General features: G+C 40.1%; 1 protein-coding gene across 6 annotated transcripts; it reads left to right on the forward strand.

The window, feature by feature from the left end:
* On the forward strand, positions 1-18,723 carry LOC102029909 (zinc finger protein 665-like). 6 transcript variants are annotated; one of them, XM_013508858.1, is made up of 6 exons: positions 1-115; positions 967-1,094; positions 8,899-8,978; positions 13,520-13,646; positions 14,272-14,400; positions 15,219-18,723. In XM_013508858.1, the coding sequence occupies exons 3-6, from the start codon at positions 8,964-8,966 to the stop codon at positions 17,318-17,320; spliced, it is 2,373 nt and encodes a 790-aa protein (XP_013364312.1). In that variant the 5' UTR covers positions 1-115; positions 967-1,094; positions 8,899-8,963; the 3' UTR covers positions 17,321-18,723. The 6 variants fall into 6 exon arrangements, with proteins under 6 accessions (XP_013364312.1, XP_013364314.1, XP_013364316.1 ...); XM_013508860.1 differs by having other exon boundaries at positions 1-80; XM_013508859.1 differs by lacking the exons at positions 1-115; positions 967-1,094 and adding exons at positions 6,340-6,378; positions 7,648-7,814.
* The last annotated feature ends 3,344 nt before the right edge of the window (positions 18,724-22,067 follow it).

Below are 22,067 nucleotides of genomic sequence, written 5' to 3' on the forward strand. Positions count from 1 at the left end.
GTGACAACTCTATGCCTGTGAACCGAGATTTCCCTGGGACTGCGGCAAACTATGTAGGATGGTAATTGTACCTACGAAAGGTAGGGGATCAAACTCGGGACATTGGGCATGGCAGGTAAATACTTCCTCTCTACTATTAAAGTGAATTTTAGCCCTTCGATAAAAACCCTGCAGTTGCTTTTGAAGAGATGCAAACTAAACCGCGAAATGCGAAGCAGCCTCCGCAGAAGGTGCAACTTCACGCGGATGCCCAACAGCACAGAGCAAGCGTCCTTTGAGTTTCTGTTTCCTTTCGCTCTGAGGGACGATGCCTGGGGTGTTGGGCAGGGTGGCACTGGGGCTTGTGATAAGATAGGTCACCAACAGTTGCTTTAAGACAAGAAAAGGGAAAGCAGTAAAATTTAAAGATCAATTTTTTTTTTTTTTGAGACAGGGTCTCACTAAATCACTGAATTCCCAGGCTGAGCTCAAAGTGGCAGTCCTCATGCCTCAGCCTCCCAGAGTGCTGGGATGACAGGTGTAAATCACCGTGCTCGGTTTGGATGTATTTTCTGTAAACAATATCTTGAGATATTTCTAAAGATATATATACAGCAGGAAGGTTGTTCTCTTTTATGTGAACTCTGAAGAATATAATTCCATATTATCATTTTAAATAGCCATTTCTACTGCCAAAAATTTTATGGCAATAAATGAGGTAACATCTATTGTGAAATCTGTTTTTCTCACACCCTTATTTGTGAAGAAGTTTCCCCCATTGGAAATGGTAATCAGATGAAATATGATAATGTTTAGGTAGGAAGTTGGCACCTATAAAATAGTTTTAGCATAAAATAAGTAGAACATCCTGCAAGTCACACCGATGGGTACAAGAAACTATCTCAGCATAATTTTATTTTTTCACCTGTCACCCTTTTATCCTTCTTCCCTCCCCCCTTCTTCCTCTCTTCCTTATTTCCTTCGTAGTGGTGCTGGGGATCAAACTCAGGACATTGGGCATGGCATGTAAATGCTTCATCTCTGACCTGTGAGCCTAGTCCTGTCAGCACATTCAGCACGGACTTCTGTGGAGCTTTCATTACAGCAGGTGAAAGGTGATTATACGTGAGAACCATGGATTCAGTCTGTGTATCGGGAGTTTTGCTGCTTGTAAACATTTCAAGGGAGAGACAGATATATTCACAAGAAATGAAGAAAAGATTTTTGTGTCATACAGAGATTTTGACATTTGCCTCCAGGTGATATCAGCATAAGAGCTGAAAATTACTAAAGATCCAAAATTTTAAATTTGTAACTACTTCTACTTTTATATTTGTAACTACTTCTACATATTAAATATTGAGGAGCTATTATACCCTGTGGTGAAAGAAACAGTATATGTTACATATGTGGATACAGACAACAATGAAAATATTTACCACTGGAAAAAAAGAGAAAAGAAGAAGACAATATTTATCACTGAAAAAGAACAAATTCAGACTTAGGAAAGGAGAGATTTTATTCAAAAAGTGATGGCAATAGGGTGAATCCTCCAACCACAGTCTCTGCAAATGTCTAAGATTTACACAGAGTTATCTTTTCTTCTATTTGGAGGGGAAACAATGCTAGAAAGTACCATGGGTGGGCAGGGGACAAGGGACAAGCCCCTACAACAAACTTAGGCAACATATGCTCTGTCACCACTCCCCCAGGAGGGTGTTAAGAAGGAGATGTTGATTTGTTTTACAAGGCGCAAGGCGATCCACAGTTCCATGCTGTGGGAGGAATGACGCTTAACTGAAGTTTCAGTCAGTCCGTTATTGATCAGCAGGACAAACATTTCAATACTGGGATGTGGTTGGTTGTGTATCTTGCTCCTTCCTGTGTAAACCAGAGTGGTGTATTAGATTTCCTGAAGAGCTGTGGATTCCTGTGGCTGTTGGGAGGGAGCTGTTTCTAGGAAAAGGGTAGGGTGGGATGGGATTCTTTAACCTGTATCTTCACAGGGTTCCAGGATTGGAGTAAAGGTCAACATTGTCTCCATATGTTATAAAAGCAAGAATATTTAGCCAGGTATGGTGGTACACACTTGTAATCCCAGCACTATGGGAGGCTGAGGCAAGATAAGCACAAGTTGCAGTCCAGCCTGGGCAATTTATTGACATAGTGAGATGCTGTCTCAGAATTAAAACAAACAAACAAACAAAAATGCAAAAGGGCTAGGGATGTAGCTAACTGCAAAGGTCGTGGATTGAACTCCCAGTTCTAAAATTAATTAATATTAATTTATTAATAATAAAACCAAGACAATTTTAAAAATCACATTGTATCACATTTGAAAATTGAATATTAGAAACTTGAAACTTATAATGACAGACTAAAGACATAACTCAGTGATAGAGGGCTTACATAGCATGCTTGAGGCCCTGGGTTTGATCCCTACAACCACCAATAAATAAATAAATAAACAAACTTATAATAACATCAACAAACTTGTTCAGGTACCAAGGCCTGTGAATGACAGCGCAGGGCCCTGAGTGTGCTTGGTGGCTGTGTGGTACTGTGCCTGTCACATATGAGACAATTTGTTTGTTTTAATTTTGTCCAGGCAAGCCTTGAACTTGCCATCATCCTGCCTCAGCCTCTTCAGTAGCTAGGATTACAGGCGTGTGCCAGGATGCTCAACTTTAGTTTTTGTTGATTAGTTTTTTTGTAGCACTGGAGATAGAACCCTTGATACTAGGCAAATGCTCTTCCACTGAGCTACACCCAACTTTAAAGCTATTTATCCCTTTAAAGCTGTTTATGTCACAAAACCTGCTACCCTTTATGTCATTTCTCTACAGTTTTTGGGAACACATACAGGGGGTGATCATAACATACAATGAAATTTTTAATTTTAAAAATTTGGTTACAGTAAAAGACACATTGCCAATGAATGCCCCTTGAAATATGACCTCTCACTTCAAACACACTTATTACATCACTCTTGCCACTTTCTGAAGCAATTCTGAAAGTCCATTTTAATGAATGTCTTTAGGAGGTGTAATAAAAAAATATAAATGCTGATGCCAAGTGCCATCCAGAGGAAAGACAGGGTCATAAAGCCATTAGAGTGCATCTTTACCCATCCTGTTATTCACTGGATCCGGCACTGTGTGACTTCTGGCTCTTCTTCAAGTCAAAACGACCGTGAAAGGGAAACATTTTGAATCAATGCAGGAAATCAAGGTAGTCAATACAACACTATTACCAAAGACACTCACGAAAGAGGACTGTAGAAGTGCTTCGGAAAGTGGTAAGAATGATGAGAATATGTGCTTGCAAAGTGAGGGGGAGGATTTTGAGAAGTACTGTAATGCATCTTTCACTGTAATATGCTTTAAAATTTTTTTAAGTTTTGTTTTAGTCTTTTTTTCAGGTTTTTAAAAAAAATTTTTGAGTCAGAGTCTCACCATGTAGTTCAGGAAGGCCTAGAACTTGTGGTGATCTATCTGACTCAGCCTTCCAAGTACTGGAATTATAGGCATGTGCTACCACACCCAGCCTGTTTTTTAGAATTTAAATATTCACTTTTCCTGCTGATCATGGAAAAGAATATGCACATACATTCTAAATTTTTCAGTCAGTACAGGCAGTAATTAAAATGTCAGGCCCATGTTACATTAAATTAACCTAAGTGTCCTGGCATTCCCTCTTCTACCAGCTAAACTCTGTGAAGGACAAGTTGGACGTCCTCTTCCTTTATGAAAGCAGTACTGCAATAAAGTGATGAGGATAAGCTTTTCTTTATCAAAATGAAGAAAGTTTATTGCATTCTATACTATGAAAATCAAAGCTGTAGGTAAATTTGCATTCAGATTGGGTACGTAGGGAGTAATCAGCATGTGTGTGAACTTGGTATTACTTTAAAACACTTTTATGTCCACAAACCTGTAGAATGTAATCCCTCAAGAAGGACCTACTAAGGATTCAGTGTATCTAACACAGTACACACAAACTGAACTCAGTTCTCCAAGAAATGCTGTTTATTCCACTTTAAGAAAAGTAAGGAAATAAGCTGGACGTGGTGCCACAGATCTGTAATGCCAGCCACTCTGGAGTCTGAGGCTGGAGGATCATGAATTTGAGGACAGCCTGGGCTGCATACAGAGTTTCAGGCCAACCTGAACTACACAGCCAGACCCTGTCAGAAATAGAAAGCAAGCAAGCAAGCTGGGGACATAACAGCTTAGTGATACAGTGCTCCTGGGTAAGAGTTCCAAAACTATAAAAAATAAAATAAAAGTTTGGAAAAATATAATTGAAAACAAAAACAATCTTCTCTGAGCCCAGAAATTCTCTCCACAAAGAGAATACAGAAAGAAAGCACTTTTTAAAAAGAAAATAAGTAAATTTAGCTCAGAATGTGATGAGCAAGAGAAGCAATCTGCTAAGAGATTGAAAACAGAGGGGGAAAAAAATTCTCTTTTTTCCCCCTGGTGCTAAGAATTGAACCCTAGGCCCTTGTACTGAGCTATATTCCCAGCCCTTTTTATTTTTTTTAACTTCCCTATATTGGTGTAATATCCCTTAGTTATTGCGGGCTGATCAGGTCTGCAATTTCCCAAACGAGTGTACAGTGAAGGCTAAATAAAAAGAGGAAAATGGAGTGATTTCAGAGCTCCAGGAGAATCAAAGCCCTCTCACAGAACTGAGATTGTCTCAGGGCTAAGACCAAGACTTTTACTGGGCATCCTGTATTTATTTGGTTATCAGAAGAAGGGAAGGGAGTATTCAAGATGGGCAGAATCACTCAAGGACTTCTCCAAGTAAGGTATTAAATTAATCTGTAATAAGGATTAAGTTAATCCACTCAGGATTGTGATGCCTGAGGCTATAATCTTTATCTAGTTGAGGTTGGATCCAGGAGTCCTTGATCTTGTCTTATCCTTTGAGGCTTTCTGGCTTCATCTGCCATTACAGGCTTTAGTGGGGATTAATGACTTACAGAGGTTCACTTACTCTGAGTCCGCTGCCCATTTCCAGACAAGGAGTCTAGGTCTTGGACAGATTCACAAGTGAACATGAAAAGCGAATTGATTAAGTCCTGCTCAGGGTTGCTTCGTAGTGGTCTCCATCATCTGTAGCTCTTTTTTGTATTTGATTTTCATACAAGGCCTTAATAAATTCCTCAGGCTAAATCTGAACTTGCCTCAGCCTCCCAGAGTGCTGGAATTACATACATGTGCCAGTATTTTCAGTTAAAAACTTCATCCTTTTATTTAATCCATTTCATACTCCTTTCAGAATAAACCCAAATTTGCTCTTCCCTTATAAAGATACAGGAATACATAATAGCATAATAGTTTATGCTGAACTACTTGGCAACTTTGGTGGCTACCTGTTTGTACCAAATTAGCTCTATCTAGAAGCTTCAGATAAAAATCCAAACTCATACATTTCTGACAGATGGCAGTTTTCCACCATAGAGCAGATGACCAAGCTAGTTAGGTCCCACAGTCTCACAGAAATACACAGATACAGGTGCCATCTTCTTGCTGCTAATATTCCAAGCAGACGCTCTTAACTCTTTCAGCAAGACATCCTGAGATCATTAAACTGACAAAAATTTCATTAAGTTTCTAAAAACACATTTCAGGCTGGGCGTGGTGGCACATACCTGTAATCCCAGTTACTCCGGAGGTTGCCGTAGGAAGATCACAAGTTCGAAGACAGCCTGGGCAGTTTAAAGAAGACTTTGTTTCAGAAAATATAAAGGACTGGCATGTACCTCACTGATACCACACATGCATATATATGTTTCTATAAAGTAAGCAATTAACAAAATGTCAATAGTTACAGCCGTACCTATCAATATCTATGTAAATGGATTAAACTCCAAATCCAAAAAGAAGTGGCTGAATCATTAAAAAAACAAGACTGGGGATGTAATTCAATGGTAGGGCGCTTAAAAACATGTGTAAGGTTCAATCCCCACTGACACCAAAAATAACTAGAAAAAGCAGTAACAGAGAAACCCCCCAAATCAGGACCCAGCATGTAAGCTGTCCAACAGAAGCTGCACACGGTAATTTTTGGTAGCTCAAGCCCCCTTTCTCCCTGTGGCCCGCCCACGTCCCCGCGCCTCTTTTATGCCCCGCCCACTGCCCTGTTTCCTGCCTTTTCGGGCCTCTTGCCCCGCCCCCGTTCCTTTTCTCCCGCCTTGGCACCGCCCACTGTTTCATCGGGACCTGTCCAAACCGGCTTCTCTCCACGCCACGCCCCTCATTCGTTGCGTAATCCTGGCCCCGCCTATCCCCTCTGCTAGCCCCGCCCGCCTTATTGGGCTGCGCGCGCCGCGCGGTTTCCTGCAGACCCGGAAGTTGTTCCGGCGGAGAGAAGGTTAGAGCGCCCCGTGTGAGTTTCCTTCTGACTGGGTTGGGTCTGCGCTTCGCGGTCCCCTGCTGTGTCCACGGTCGCAATCTAGGTCCCTGGGGATGTTCAGGACCTGCCCCGCCCCCTCCACCCCCGGCGCTCGAGGCCGGTGCTGCAGTCCCGCCTGGGCCGCGGGCGCCTCCCCCCGGGCCGGGTCCCGCAGGCTCCCCTCGCGGGGACCTGGACCCGCCCTGTGACTTCAGGGTTCCCGCGTCCCGAATGCCGCCCCGGGGAAGTGTGCTGCTCTCCGGGCACGTCCCTTGCCTTTGCTTAAGGCTCCATTTCCCGCTCCGTCCAGCCCTTTCCCTGGAACTCCAGGAGCCTGTGTCCAGTTTCCTCCGGGACGTCTAACCAGCGTCTCCCCCTTGGGGTACCCGAAATTGATTTGATTTCTGTGAAGTTACGGATTGAACACAGGCCTTCTGCACTGTACAGTATTTTTAAAACACGTTTAAAAAATTTTTTTTTGAAACAGAATCTGCTAAATTGCTCAGGCTACGCTCAAGTGATGGCATATGGGGTGTGTGGCTTTCTGAGTTTCCCTACACATGTTCCCTCTGTATTCCTCCACGTGTCAGGCCAGGGTGACACCCTGGGACTCAGGTGACCATTTCAGCGTGTCCTTAAAATATATTCTGTAAGGGATTTTTTTCCTTTGAAATTGCCGTCCTGGATGTCATGTGAGGGTTCTTTCTCCCAGTGAGCCACATTCCCAGCCCTTTTAAGTTTAAGAAAAAATGAGATGTTTGCTTTAAACAGGTGAAGGAATATGTAGTTCCCAGAATTCTTGTGAAGTGTAAGTAATGTTAGAAGCCTCGGCCCTGCCTGTGTTGCTTCCAGGGTCTCTGTTCGCATCTCTTGCGGTGTCCTCACTCACAGCACTCTGCTTTAGCCACATGGGCCGCTCTTCTTTTCCCCAGGACCAAGCCTGTTTCTGTCTCAGGGCTTTCATTTGGGCTGTCCCTCTGCCCAGAACTCTGGCACCTCAGCTGTGAGTGGCAAGTACCCTCCCTTCCTTAAGTCTTTGTACTACTGTCATCCTCTCCACAGAGATCTGTGGTTTGACGAACTGCACTCCCAGCCGCGTTCTCAATCCCACTTTTGTCCATAGTCTGTTCTGCATGTTTTTTCCTGGGCCTTCCACTTTTACTGTCTGGCTTGGCTCCAAGTAGGGAGCGGAGCCAGAGACAGGAGCTGGTGCCCTCCAGAGTTAGCTGGGAAAGAACAGTTTTTCTCCCATTACATTTTCAGTACAACCCTGAACACTTCTGATGCCAGAGGTATGGGCTCTTTCTCCAGTGGACACCACTTGGGCTCCCTTAATTTGGTTCGTGTGTGTACTTGGAGTTGAAGTCGGATCCCACAGATTAAGGACTCCATCCTGAAAGACTGCTGTACGCATCAGATATCAAGCACAGGTAGTAGGTTGTTATCTAGGCTTCTGACCTATAACTCCCTCCTCAGGTTTAATTACTTTGTAAGGACATTTCACAGAAATGGAACACTGGCATTCACCAGTTTATTGTATTAGTAAGGCTCTGATAAAGGACACAGATGAACAGCTGAGATGTGTAGGGTGAGGACAGGGATGGTTCTTAGTAGGGAAGCTTCTGTTCTCCTGAGTTTGATGCAATACCCTCTTAGCAGTTGGAGCTCTATAGATAGAAGTTTGTATAAAGGCTTGATCACAAAGGCATGATAGATTAGTCACTTGATCTCTAGCTCCTCACCTCATGTAATGGGCCACAGGCAAAACACATGTGAACAAAAATGAATGAAATTACCTTCAGGCTATTTTTATAAGGCTTACTTGAAATAGAAGTTAATTTCATGTTTAGACTTGGATCCTGTCCCCAAGATATCATCTTATGTAGATGCCAACATTCCGAAGTATGTGCACAATTTGAAAACTTTTAGTCCCAAGCATTTTGAATAAGATTGTGTATATGTGTGTGTGTGTGTGTGTGTGTGTATACACACACACAGATTTTTAAAAAAATTTACCCCTTCCCCCAGTAGTGCTAAACCTTAGCTTCCCATTGGAGACCTGAAGCATTTTGTAAGTGCATCTTCTCTGCCCACTTGTGAATGAGAGATTGTCATTCATAAAGCAGGGCTGGAGTCCACCCTTCATACTATCTGGTGCCTCAAGTGATTCTAATCTGCACTCACCATCGGATACCCAGGCTGTGTGCCCTCCATTTCTGAAGGCTAAGATTAGTCTGTGATCCACAGGTGGGTGAGGGAGGTTGTGTTTTGCCTCCAGTTGGGCTGAGTCTGTGACTTGAAGGCTCAGTCAGCTCAGATCCCCAATGCTCCAGTGTATACATGGGTTTCTGTAGAAGGGAGTGAGTTCTGGAAACTCAGTCTGTGGACTTTTTCCTCTTGGTGCATGGGCAGTGGAGGATCACCGTTTTGGCTGGTTAGGTCTTTCCTACATTGTAGCTCTGGAGTGGGTACTTGGAATCCTAAGCATTAAGTAACTTATTTTAACCGTTCCAGGTTGACTGCTAAAGACTTACATTGCTTGAGGAAGAGGTCCAGAAGTGAAGGAAAAGGAGTCAGTAATGGCTTTTGCTCAGGTAAAGTCAATCTTGTGCTGATTGAGCTCCTGCCTCACACATTTGCTTTCCCTCACCTGGTCCTCCCTAAGACTCTCCCAGCTCCACCCACCAAGGGCGATCTTGTGAGCAGGCTCTGTTGGTCATGGTCCCAGGGAAGTGTAAAAGTTTTGGTACTTCTTACAGCTTCAGGCATTGCTGAGGGTCTTGGAACAAGCCTTCTAGACCTGTTTTACGTATTTTTTTCTTTATGTATAGGTGTGGGAAGGTTTTATGTTTCTAAGAATGTACTCATTTCTAGGCTAAAGTTTGTTGGCATAAAATATTTTATGGGAGTGCCTTTTTATTTCTGGGACATCAGTTATAATGTCCGTTCTTTCCTTTCTAATTTGAGTTGAGTCTTTCTCTTTCTTAAGTAGTCTAGGTAAGAGTTTGTCAGTTATATTCATCTTTTCCAAGACCCCACTCTTGGTTATTTTGATTTTTGTCTGATTTTTCAGGTTTCTACTTCACTTATCTCTGCTGTAATCTGTTATTTCTCTCCTTCTGCTAACCTTGTGTTTAGTGGTTTGTTTTTTTTTTTTCTATATTCTTGAGATAAAAAATTAGATTGTTGACATGGTCTTTCCTTTTTTAAAAATTTTTTTAAACAAAAATGTGAGTTTTAAGAAAAAGATCATAAAAATTTTATGTATTTGTGGGGTACCACACAATGTTTAGGTATATGTATACAAGATCTTTCTTCTTTTTACGTGGCTTTACTCTTAAAAACTTTTTTTTACTGCTGTGTTCACTGCATCTCATAAATTTTAGTATATTGTATTTTAGTTTGTTTCCAGATAGTTCCTAAATTATGTTGTGATTTTTTTTTTCTTTGATGCAGGGTATTTTTAAAAGGGATTTTGTTTTGTTTTTTGGTTGAACTGAGGCCTCATGTGCAAGACAAGTGCTCTGCCACTGAACTACATCCTTATCCTTTAAAAAAAAATTATTTTCCTTGCGATTAGGTTCTGGCCTTTGAGACAAATCTTGGCAAATTTTAAAAGATTGAAATCGTACAAAATATCTTCTCCAAGGGGAATAGAATGGAATAGAATAGAATAAATAACAAAAAGAAAACTGGAAAGTCTATTAACTCGTCATTAGCCAAGTGAGATGGCGTAAAGGCAAGAGGTTGGGGCAGCAGCCTCACAACTTCAAAGCCAGCCTGGGCAGCTATTCATGATCCTGTCTCACAGTAAAATTATAGGGGCTGGGGATGTAGCTAAGCACTTTTCTAGTATGCAAGAGGCCATTGGTTCAATCCCCTGTACCAAAAAAAAGGTATATTTCTTAGTGTCTGCCTGGTGCGTTGACTGTTTTATTATTATATAATATCCTTTGTATCTTGTGACAGTTTGTGTCTTTAAGTCTATTCCTGCTCTCTTTTAAGTTCCCATTTGCATGGACTATCAATTTCTACCCTTTTACTTTTACCCTGTTGATTTCCTTAGCTCTAAAATGAGTCTCTTGTAGTGAACCTATAGTTGTGTCTCATTCTTTATATCGATTTAACAATGTATACGTACGTGTGTGTATACATTTTTTTTTTTTTTTTTTTTTTTAAGAGAAGCACTAGTTTAGGTTGGCCTTGGATTCACTGTATAGCCCAGCCTGTCCTCCAGCTCATCTTCTTCCCTTAGCCTCCCAGTTGCTGAGATTACAGGTGTGTGCCACCACTGCCAGCCCTCCATTTATACTTAAAGAAGTACTGATTGGAAATAATTTACTGTTGATATTTTATTAATTATGTTGTGACTATTTTTTTTTTTCCCTCCTCACTTCCCTTGCTGTCTTCTTTAATTAATTAGTTAGCTGCATGCTCTGGGGACTGAACCCAAAGGCCTTGTGCCTGCTAGGCAAGTGGTCTATCACTGATCCACATCCCTAACCCAGCTCATTTATTTTTTGTAGCAGTGTGCTTTGATTGCTTTCTCAGTTCCTTTTGTCTATGTTCTGTAGATTCTTTCTGTGTGTTTATAAGTCCAATTACCTAAAACACATTAAGGTTATAACAATGTGTTTGAAGTAGGTGACAGGTTAAAGTGACTACATATAGAAAGTGCACTCCTTCACTTCTTGCCTCTGTTACTGGTGACACAAATGACCTCTTTATATTGTGTATGCATTAATGTAGATTTATAGTTAACTGTATGCTTTTCTTTTTAAAATTCTTTATCAAGTGTAAAAGCACATGCATGTAATCCCACCACATGGGAGGCTGAGGCAGGAGAATCATTGGGAGTTTGAGACCAGCCTGGGCTACAGAGTGAGATCAAGGCCAGCCTGAACTGCATGGCAAGACCCTGTCTCAAAAGATAAAAAAAAAATAAGTAAAAATGAAAAGTGATTTATACACTGACATTAAATAGTGCAAGATTCTGTAGATGTTAATAATTTATGTTTGGGAGTTTTCTATTTTTAAATGGGTTTATGTTGCTGTTTATCATCCTTTTGCTTCAACCTGAAGACAAGACTGACAGGTATTAGCTTGCTTTGCTTTTGAGAGTCTTAATTTCCCCTTCTTTGAAAGATAATTTTCCTAGACACAGTATTTTTGATTGGCAGCTTTTGGTGGTATCCAGTGAGTCCTTTCTGCTCCCTTCCTATTTCTTCATTGTTTGTTTTATTTTCTTTCTTTGTTAAATTTTTAAGTTTGGCTGACTGGGAGATGCAGTTCATAGGAACTGCCAGCATTGGGAGATGATCTCACGTCTATCATTAGCCCGGGAAAAGACCAAATTCGAAATTGAAATAAAATTTCTATTGACCATATACTGTTTCTATATAAGTTGAAAACTTGTAAGTTGAACCATCTTTTACCCATACAAGGACTAACTAAAAAATACAGTGAATATTTAAGTTAAAAAGTGTATTACAGCAAAACACGCATTGCCATCAATCACCCTCCTTGAATGTTTCCCCTCACCTTGAATATACTTACAGCATTGTTCTTACCCCTTTCTGGTTTTCATTTGTTTCCTCTTTTTTCTTGCCCTTTTCTGAAACAATTCTGAAAGTCTTCTTTTGTGAGTGTCCTTATGAGGTATGACAAAAAGTACAGTGAATACTGCCACTAAGTGCTATCCGCAGAAAAATAGACTTATAAAAACATTACAGTGTGCCTTCATCTCCCTTACTCACCAAATCAGGTATTGTGTTACTTCTTGTTGTACCTCTCGGTGAAAATGACCATGAAAAGAAAGCATTTTGAATTGATTCAGTGCATCAAGACAGCCATAGCAGCACAGCTAAAGACAGTAACAAAAAAGGACTTCCAGAACTGCATTAGAAAGTGACGAGAACCGTAGGATGACTGTTTGGAGTGAGAGGGAACATTTTGAGGGAGATTAATGGTAATGTGTCTTTTACTATGATAAATGTTTTTTGTAATAAATTTTAAACACTTAAACCCACCATATTTTTCAATCACATTGCAGATGTGTGTACATGAGTACAGGCCTACACAAATCCTTGACTTTTATAAAAGATACACATAATCATGCATCAAAGTTTTGTTTGTTTGTTTTTTCCATAATCCTTGGTATTGAACCCAGGGGTGCTGTACCACTGAGCAACATCCCCACCCCTTTTTATTTTTTTATTTTGAAACAGGGTCCTCTGATTTGCCACAGGTGTCCTTGATCTTGTGATGCTCCTGCCTTAGCCTCTGGAGTAGGTGGGATTACAGGCACACACCACCATGCCTGGCTAAGCTTTTTTACTGTTGAAATAACATCTGACATATTTTCCACCACCATAAAATTTTCTTTGCATTATCTCATGGGTAAATTAAATAATAAGAATGCTAACATATTACATGTGCAAATGTGTACAATTCCGTCATTAGGTTTCAAGTCTCTTAGGGAGCAGTAAAAATACTTTTGATGCTGTATGTTTAGGTTCTATTTTAAAGGCAGTTACCTGTATTCAGCTGTTCATGCTGCTATTTCTTAGCTATTTGACCTGAAATGCGTTTGTGTCTGTGACACAGTTATGTGCTAGTAAGACGGCAATATTTCTTTCCCTCATAGGCTATTGTGTTGTTATATGAATTAGTACATGTGAGGCATTTGGAATAATTGCAAACATACAGGAAGTGTTCAGAAGCTTTAATCATTGCTATTGGTGTCACCATTGTATTTTTTTAGATTCTGACCTTTTTTTTTAAAAGCACTGTAGACTCTGTTATCTCTGAATTAATCAATTGTGCTATATAGTTCCAGGTACTGAGTATTACTTAATGTGTGGAACATGACACTGTGAATATAACCATGTATTAATTTTTCCTATATAAGTTCCTTATATTTTACGCAAAAGTGAGAAGTCACTGATTTAGAGGATGCTTAGCCTCTTGTAGAAAAGTATAATAAAATTAGAAACACGTAATTTGCTTAAAGTTACTTTTACATGAGTCTCAATTAAAACAAATCAATCTTTGGACCACTCTCTTGTAATCATTTCGTTTGAAGATGGTAATTCTCCCTATCTGCCCTTGTCAAAGTACGATTTTTTTGTTTCAGGTTCTGGTGACCTTCAGAGATGTAGCTGTAGAATTCTCCCAGGAGGAGTGGGAATCCCTGGACCTCACTCAGAGGGCTCTGTACAAGGAGGTGATACTGGAGAACTACAGGAATCTGGTTTCACTAGGTGAGGATAACTTCCTTCCAGAAGTCAGGATCTGCCCCGTGACTCTGCATTTCCCTAGTGTGTATCTAGGGAGGCTCTGACCTGCTTGATATGTCATTGGTGGATCTGGAGAGGAAATATGCATATAGCCTACAGCAGACCTTTTTTTTTTTAGGTACTGGGAATCGAACTCATGACCTCAGGCTTGCTAGGCAAGTGCTTATGTCTCTGAGCTACATCTCCAGCCCTGCATGTTTTTCAGTTTTTTTAAGATAGGGTCTTGCTAAGTAGCTCAGGCTGGCCTTAAACTCACTATGTAGCCAGGGTGCCCTCAAACTCATGATCCTCCTGCTTCAGCCTCCCAAGTGCTCAGATTAACAGCATGCACCACCAGTGCTGGCTTATAGCAGACTTTTAAAATATCTGTAGTTTTTTTTTTGTTATTTTACATCTCTGCTTGTGATTCAGTAGGAGAGTAGATGCATATTACAGTATACCCTAAGCGTTCAGAAGATGGCAATCGGTAGTTGAATTTGTGAAATGTTTTAGAGTCATCTGTAATGTCCACTGTCCTCACCTAAACAAAGGACTGGGATTATATTCTGGAAAAGCCATAGGACATTGTATTCTTTTCTTTTATGAGCAGGAATCTGTCTTCCTAACCTGGGTGTTATCTCTACGTTGGCACACGGAAAAGAGCCTTGGACTGTGGAGAATGAATTGAAAATAACAAAAACACCAAGTGGGTGGGAATGTGTCAAAGGTATGAGCACAGGTAAGAGCTTATTTCCTTGGAGCTCTTAAAAAAAGAGAAGATTTTCTTCTTCCCATTATCACTCCATTCTTCATACATACAAATGTTTATCCTTTGTTGCTGTAGCTCAGAGATCAAGGCAGAGTCTCTGTCATAATGAACGACACTGATACCAGCTTCTGTGAACTCTGGTTCTTTGACTGTGCTACACAGGGAGGCAACACTTTCAGACACTCCTGTTCTTCATTCTGTCCCATGCTCGATTCTCTGTCCGTATGCATTAGAGCTGAGACCTCCGTAGTCCTGTTGCCTAGACCTAACAGTATGTGCCAGATAGCCCAAATGAGCAGGAAACTATAACAAGTTACTCTGGGTTGTGCAGGTGCACTCTAATGTTTGCACAGTGATGAAGTCATCTAATAGTGCATCTCACAAGGTATCGTCATTAAGTGATGGTTTACGGTTGGAACCATATGATTTGTTTCAAAGTTTCTCACCTAGAGAAGAGTTTTGCTTTGGATAAATTATACTGTCAGTCTCACCCCTACCTAAATTGGATGAGTCTTTGGACTTCAGATTTTAGAGCTGATACTTGGAAAAACTAAGACTTTTGAGGTCATTGGGATGAAACAAATATATTTGACATATGAGAATGGTATGAATTGTGGGGGACCAAGGGAGGAATATTTACTAATTATTTATAATAATATATACTAATTAAGGGCTACGGATATAGTTCAGTAGTACAGTGCCTGCCTAGTGTGCATGAGGCCCTGGGCTCAACCCCCAACACCTCAGAAAAAAAATACTAATAAGCCTATGTTTTTTTTACCTTGTAGGTATCTGTCCTACACATGTGATCCAGGAGTTATCACCTATAGAGAAGAATAGCATAGGAGAAATATCCCAAAGAATGATGTTGGAAAAACATGAAATACATTACATCCAAGACCTTTACTTCAGGGAAATCTGGGAAAAAATGTATGATATTGAATGTGAGTGGAGAAATGATGAAAGAAGTTACAAAGGAGTACCCGTCATGCAAAGAAATGAGTTTGCTGACAAAAGAGATGAATATAAAAGTCCTGTAGAAAACAAGTCTTTTGAAAATCAGCTTAAATTAAGCTGTAGGACACATCTAGCTGAGATTCAGAGACTTCACAGTGAAAGTCAAATTTATGAATGTAGTCAGTTTGAGAAATCTGGCAATACTGGTTCCTCATTCTCACCACTTCCAACAATTTCGCCCGGAGTCAACTCTACCATTGCAAAGATACATGAGAATAATCCTCTCCAACCTTTAAACCAGAAAGCACACAGAGAAAAATCTTTCAAATGTAATGAATGTGGCAAGGACTTTAATCAGGGCTCTCATCTCACCAGACATCTGATGGTCCATACTGGAGAGAAGCCATATAAATGTGATGTGTGTGGCAAAGTCTTCAGTCAGAAGTCAAACTTAGCAAGTCATCGTAGAATCCATACTGGAGAGAAACCATACAAATGTAATCAGTGTCCCAAGGTCTTCAGTCAACATTCACACCTCGAAAATCATCTGCGAGTTCATACTGGAGAGAAGCCTTATAAATGTAATGAGTGTGGCAAAGCTTTTAGGGTGCGTGCAAGCCTACTTAACCATCAGGTGATCCATACTGGAGAGAAACCTTACAAATGTGAGTGTGGCAAGGCATTTTTCCAAAGGTCACAACTTGTAAAACATCACAGAACTCATACTGGAGAGAAACCACACAAATGTAATGAATGTGGTAAAGCGTTTGTCCAAAATTCAAGTTTAGTGGACCATCAAAGAACTCATTTTGGAGAGAAACCACATAAATGTTACGAGTGTGGTAAAGCCTTTTTTGTACGTTCAGGCCTGACTAACCATCTGATAATTCATGCTGGAGAGAAACCTTACAAATGTAATGACTGTGGAAAGGCTTTTATCAATCGTTCAAACCTTAAGCGTCATGAGAGTATTCACTCTGGAGAAAAGCCATACAGATGTAATGAGTGTGGCAAAGCCTTTAGGCAGTGGTCTGACACTAGGATTCACCAAAGAATTCATGCTGGAGAGAAACCATACAAATGCGATGAGTGTGGCAAAGCCTTTACTCAAGTTTCCCACCTCAGTAAACACCAGATAATTCATACTGGAAAGAAACCATATAAATGTGATCTGTGTGACAAGGTCTTCAGTCAGAATTGCCATCTTTCCAGCCATCGGAGAATTCATACCGGAGAGAGACCTTATAAATGTAATGAGTGTGGCAAAGCCTTTAGGCACTGGTCTGAAATCAGGATTCACCTAAGAATTCATGCTGGAGAGAAACCTTACAAATGCAGTGAGTGTGGCAAAGCCTTTACTCAGGGTTCCCACCTCAGTAAACACCAGTTAGTCCACACTGGAGAGAAACCATATAAGTGCGATATGTGTGATAAAGTCTTCAGTCAAAATTCCCATCTTGCGAGCCATCGGAGTATTCATACTGGAGAGAGACCTTACAAATGTAATGAGTGTGGCAAAGCCTTTAGGCAGTGGTCTGACATCAGGATTCACCTAAGAATTCATGCTGGAGAGAAACCATACAAATGCAGTGAGTGTGGCAAAGCCTTTACTCAGGGTTCTCAACTTAGTAAACACCAGATAATCCATACTGGAAAGAAACCATATAAATGTGATCTGTGTGACAAAGTCTTCAGTCAAAATTCCCATCTTTCGAGTCATCGGAGAATTCATACCGGGGAGAAACCGTACAAATGTAGTGAGTGTGGTAAAGCTTTCCGCGTGCATTCTAGCCTAACTTATCATCAGGTAATTCATACCGGAGAAAAACCTTACAAATGTAGGGAGTGTGGCAAGGCCTTTATCAAACCACTGCACCTTCGACATCATGAAAGAGTCCACACTGGAGTGAAGCCTTACAAAGGTATAGAATAGAATGCGACAAGCCCTGTAGACAGTGCTGTGACATCAGTGCTCAAAGAATTCACACTGGAGAGAAACCCTACAGATGTGATGAGTGTGACTAGGCCTTTCATCAGGGCTCCCATCTTAGTACATGTCAGATAATCCACACTGGAGAGAAACTGTATCAGTGCAATGTATGTGGCCAAGTCTTCAGTGAAAAGTCACACCTTGTGAATCGTCTCAGAATTCATACTGGACAGAAGCCTTGGGAATGCAATCAGTGTGGCAAAGCCTTTAATGTGCTTTCATGCCTAACATCAGCTAATTCATACTGGAGAGAGAGCTTACAAATGTAATGAATGTAGTAAGGCTTTGAATAGATGTTCACACCATAAGCTTAAGAGAAAATTCATACTGAAGAGAAGCCATATAAATATATTGAATGTGGCAAGATGTTTAGTCAGTGATCTCACCACAGGATTCACCAACCATTCTGGAGAGAAACCTTAGAGATGCAGTGAGGTTAATAGAGCCTTTACTTAGGTGTCACATCTCACTAATTATCAGATAATCCATACTGAAGAGAACCTTACAAATACAATGAACATAGCAGAGCTCTTAAACGTGGCCCTAAACTCAAGGTGCACCAGGTCCAAATGGCAGTGAATATAGCAAAATTTTAAAGTTGTACTCACTGTTTTTTAGGTATAAGAATATACATCTTGGAGAAAAATCAGTAAATATGTATGGCAAAGATTTTACCTCAAGATCAAAATTTGAGGCATATCAACTTGTACTGAAGATAAACCCTGTAAATGCAATGACTGACAAAACCTCTTAGCAGCAGTCATGTGCTACATGACTTCAGGGAGTCCATGTTGAAGAGAAACAGAGGCTTTATTTAGGTCTGTCACTATACCAAACAGATGATCCTTATTCCTTGGAAGAATACAGATGCTAAATTTTAAATTCCTGTATTGCATGTTAGTAGGTGGTAGAAGAAAATGTAGAGCTCTAGGTCCTCATGCTTATGATGCCAGATAGTGCCACTGTGTGTCATAGAAAGGATTTTTCTACTAACTGACGAAGACATAGCTATTTATGGTAGATAGATCACTAGGATCTGATAATACTGCAGGGAAGATTATGGTCACCCACATTGAATGGCAATAGTTGTTAAATGTCAAAGATTAAAGAAAAGTTAGGGTTAATCTTGAAAATTGAAGAGAAAATGTCATAAAGAGTTTAATCAAAAGAGCTCAAACAGCATTTACACATGTAAATTCACATTTAACAAGCATATTTTTATTCAGAATGTATTTTATATTTTTATATAATCCTGAACAAATTTTGCCATGGTTTGTACCTTGACTTAACATGCAGCAAAAGTAAAGATACAGTAAGCATATGAGAAATAAATTCAGGAAGCAGGATAATGTAGACAGTGTTAACTTTTTAAAAATTGGTATTTGTTGCCAAAACATTGTTTTATTTTTGGGGGTGCCAGAGATTAAATCTGAGATACATGCATTGTAGGTAAGCACTCTACCACCGAGCCATATCCCTAGCAAAAAACATTTTTTGTTGATGTACACTTGTGACCACTCCACACGTGGAACTTCACCCAGGGCTTGGTTCGAATATTGAAACTGATAGTGCCATAATGCTAAAGTATTATGAGAATGAATCTATGTGGGAGAGAGTAGTATAGACTTCCTAACTAGTCCATCATGGCTAGAAGAATCTGGTGAGGACTGGCTTAGTGTTACTTGGTTACTGGGTGGGGCTGAGGTAAGGGTAACCGTATGCAGCATGAAATTGCTGCTGCTGCCGAAAGAAGGAGCAGGGTTTATATCAGTTTGCCAACTGGGCAGAACAAAAAGAGGACATAAATTTGAAAGGTGTCAGTAGCAAATGTCATAAAATGGTACTCATAAGTACAGTCTCAATCTTTACTTGGGGTTCTTGACTTCTGCTTGGGAAAGACCACAATTTTCCACATGCTACTAACTACCATTTCCTGTTGCATACTTCCCTGTTGCACAATAGGAATGTTAAAACATGCTTATACTGTCACATGTCTTGGTACACACCAGCAATCCTAGCACTCCAGGAGGCTGAGGTAGGAGGATCTCAAATTTGAGTACAGCCTGGGCAACATAGAGAATTAGTGAGACCCTGTCTCAAATACAGAAAAAAAGGCGGGGGTTGGGGTGGGGCTATAGCTGTGTGAAGGCCCTGGTTCAATACCAGTACTGCCAAAACAAAGTGAAACACCAAACAACTGCTTATAAATTACTGTTTAGGTATATTCTGTGATGTTTTCAGATTAGTGTGTTGAAAATTATATGTGAGTAAACAGTTTCATTAGAATAATTTTCCAGAAACTATAAAATGCTCATTTTAATTACAGTATTAAACTATATACTACATGGTTTATTTTCAATTGTAGAAAAATTTTCAGTGTATTGGGCTGTTCTTTGGAGGGGTTTTTTGTTTTGTTTTTTGAAGATCTTGATATGTTGACTGAAGTTGGCCTCAAATTTGCTGTGACCCTCCTGTCTCAGCCTCTCAAGTGCTAGGATTACAGATATGTGCCACCACACCCAGCTTTTTAATTTTTTTAAATATAACTTTTTCTTACTATTTTTTCTTTGTCTTATAACCCAGATGATACGTTTAATATACCTTTCCCCTGTTGCTCTCCAGGGGATACATAAATCCACAGTGGTTTTCAGACATAAAAATCCAAGGTAATGATAAATACAGTTTGGGTACTAGAGTATAAAGAAGGGTTGAGTCTAATTCATTAATGAGGTGGGATGATGCAAGATAGATGAAATCTCATAGTTGTAGGTGTTGCTTGAAGTCAGGTGCTTGAAATTAAGTGTGTGGGCAATAAGCAGCAATAAGGAAAAAAATTGATAAAGTCACCAAGATTCCAGCTAAAATTTGTGATGAGACAAATTGCCTGAAGACCATTCTGCCACTTCCTAGTGACAGAGTCCTATTCAGACCCAGACAATCTTGTAGGAAAACAAAAGTTTGTCCAACATTTATGTGATAGCTGACACAAAATTTCCTTCCCTTAGGTTTGTCCCCATCCAAAAATAATATTTTCTTTTAATAGGTGATTTCTGAAGTTTGTGAGTGTATTGTCCTTTATATCACAGTGGGTAAGAGTCACTACTTCACTTGAGGTAGCAGAATTTTCAGCTCTGAACTGAGTAGTGTCACTTGGATTTTAAAAATGAAACAGGATAAAGAATTTATAGAGATTCATCTGCTCTCATCCCAGGATGTAGCTGAATCAGGATTCATGTTGTCTAGGTGCAAAGATGAGCATTAACCATGACACCATAACAAGGCTGGTTCTGCCCTTCACTTACTCGGTATCTCTAGTTAATTTTGTTATTTCTTGACACTTTAATGGCTTTTTTTTGAGACACTAGCGTTCTGTCACCAACTTGCCCAGGTTGGATTTGATCATCTTTGCCATGTTTATACATAACTGTGATTGTGGTATTATGTCTACACTTTCATTTTATCATCCAAGTTACTATGAATAAATCAATAAGATGTAGATATGCTGATGACTACCAAATCCTACAAGCAAATTACTCCAGGATGACAGGTTTATTGAGGCAAGAATGGTTAACCGTTGTGGAGACAGAAGACAGATTCCCCTTTAAGCCAAGAGCAAGAGTGAAACAATGCCAACCATTAAAATAATTGGACAATATTGTGGTAAGCTAATATGTAGAACCCAAAGTAGGATTAGGAAATAAGAGAGGATAGCAACTAAATTATTGATTACAGATTGTGTTCATTAACAGATGGTGTCTTGGTTACTTTTTTCTCGCTGCTGGGACAAAATACCTGACACCCAAAATTAAGGAAGGAAAGGTTTATTTCGCTTACAGTTCGTGGAAATTTTAATCCGTACTTGGCAGGATTATAAGGCAGAGTGGCACATGGCAGAGAGCTGCATCTCAGGGCAGCAGCACACAGCTAACCCGCAAGCACTCACCAGGGCGGAATGGGGGAGGAATGCCCTCAAGTACCCTTTTCCTCTCCCTTACATATGCAAACTATCCACCCCAGGGCGGGTATAGCTCTCACACCCACAATTATTCAACTCTAAAAGCCTGCCCGGTGACCGCATGAGGCTTTGGAGGGGACACAGACATAAACCATAACAGATGGCTATTAAACTTTACTAATAATTATCAAGTAGACTTGAAAGACATGCATCTAGAAGGTGTAATGTGCGTTAAATTGAAATTGATTTGTATTGAGACTAGAAGTGACGTTTGAAATTTTTAAAACGTTGAAATACAATTCACATACTATGGAATTGAACATTGTTCATTTTAAGTATACAGTTCAGTAACTCAGTACATTTACAGAGTTGAAAAACCATCCCCGCATTCTAGTTTTAGAACGTGTCAGTCCATCCAACACATTTTTTTTTTAACAAAGTTTATGCAGTCTATGACCAGAACGGTGGCAAGAATGAAGTTCGTGAACCAAGCCACCATTGTATATAAAATTTTGTGGGGGTTGAACCCAGGGCCCAGCTCTTCCTTATTTTTGACTGTTCCCCTCTTTAACCCAGCCCTTTTTCTTTTTTTTTTTTTTATTTTGAGACAGAGTTGCCAAATCTAAATTTCCCAGGTTGGGCTCAAATTTGTGATCCTCTTGACTTAGCTTCCTAGAGTACTTAGATTGCAGATGTGTGCTTCCGTGCCTGGTGATACATACTAGAATGTGGAAA

This window comes from Chinchilla lanigera, unplaced genomic scaffold (genome assembly GCF_000276665.1).
Source record: "Chinchilla lanigera isolate Chin_1 unplaced genomic scaffold, ChiLan1.0 scaffold00157, whole genome shotgun sequence".
NCBI classification, from domain to species: Eukaryota; Metazoa; Chordata; class Mammalia; order Rodentia; family Chinchillidae; genus Chinchilla; species Chinchilla lanigera.

What these genes read in the sequence shown, in the direction of transcription:
- LOC102029909 (XM_013508858.1), top strand. An exon ending in CAGGAATCTGGTTTCACTAG is followed by an intron (nt 13,647 to 14,271) that starts GTGAGGATAACT and finishes TTTTATGAGCAG; the next exon opens with GAATCTGTCTTCCTAACCTG. An exon ending in TGTCAAAGGTATGAGCACAG is followed by an intron (nt 14,401 to 15,218) that starts GTAAGAGCTTAT and finishes TTTACCTTGTAG; the next exon opens with GTATCTGTCCTACACATGTG.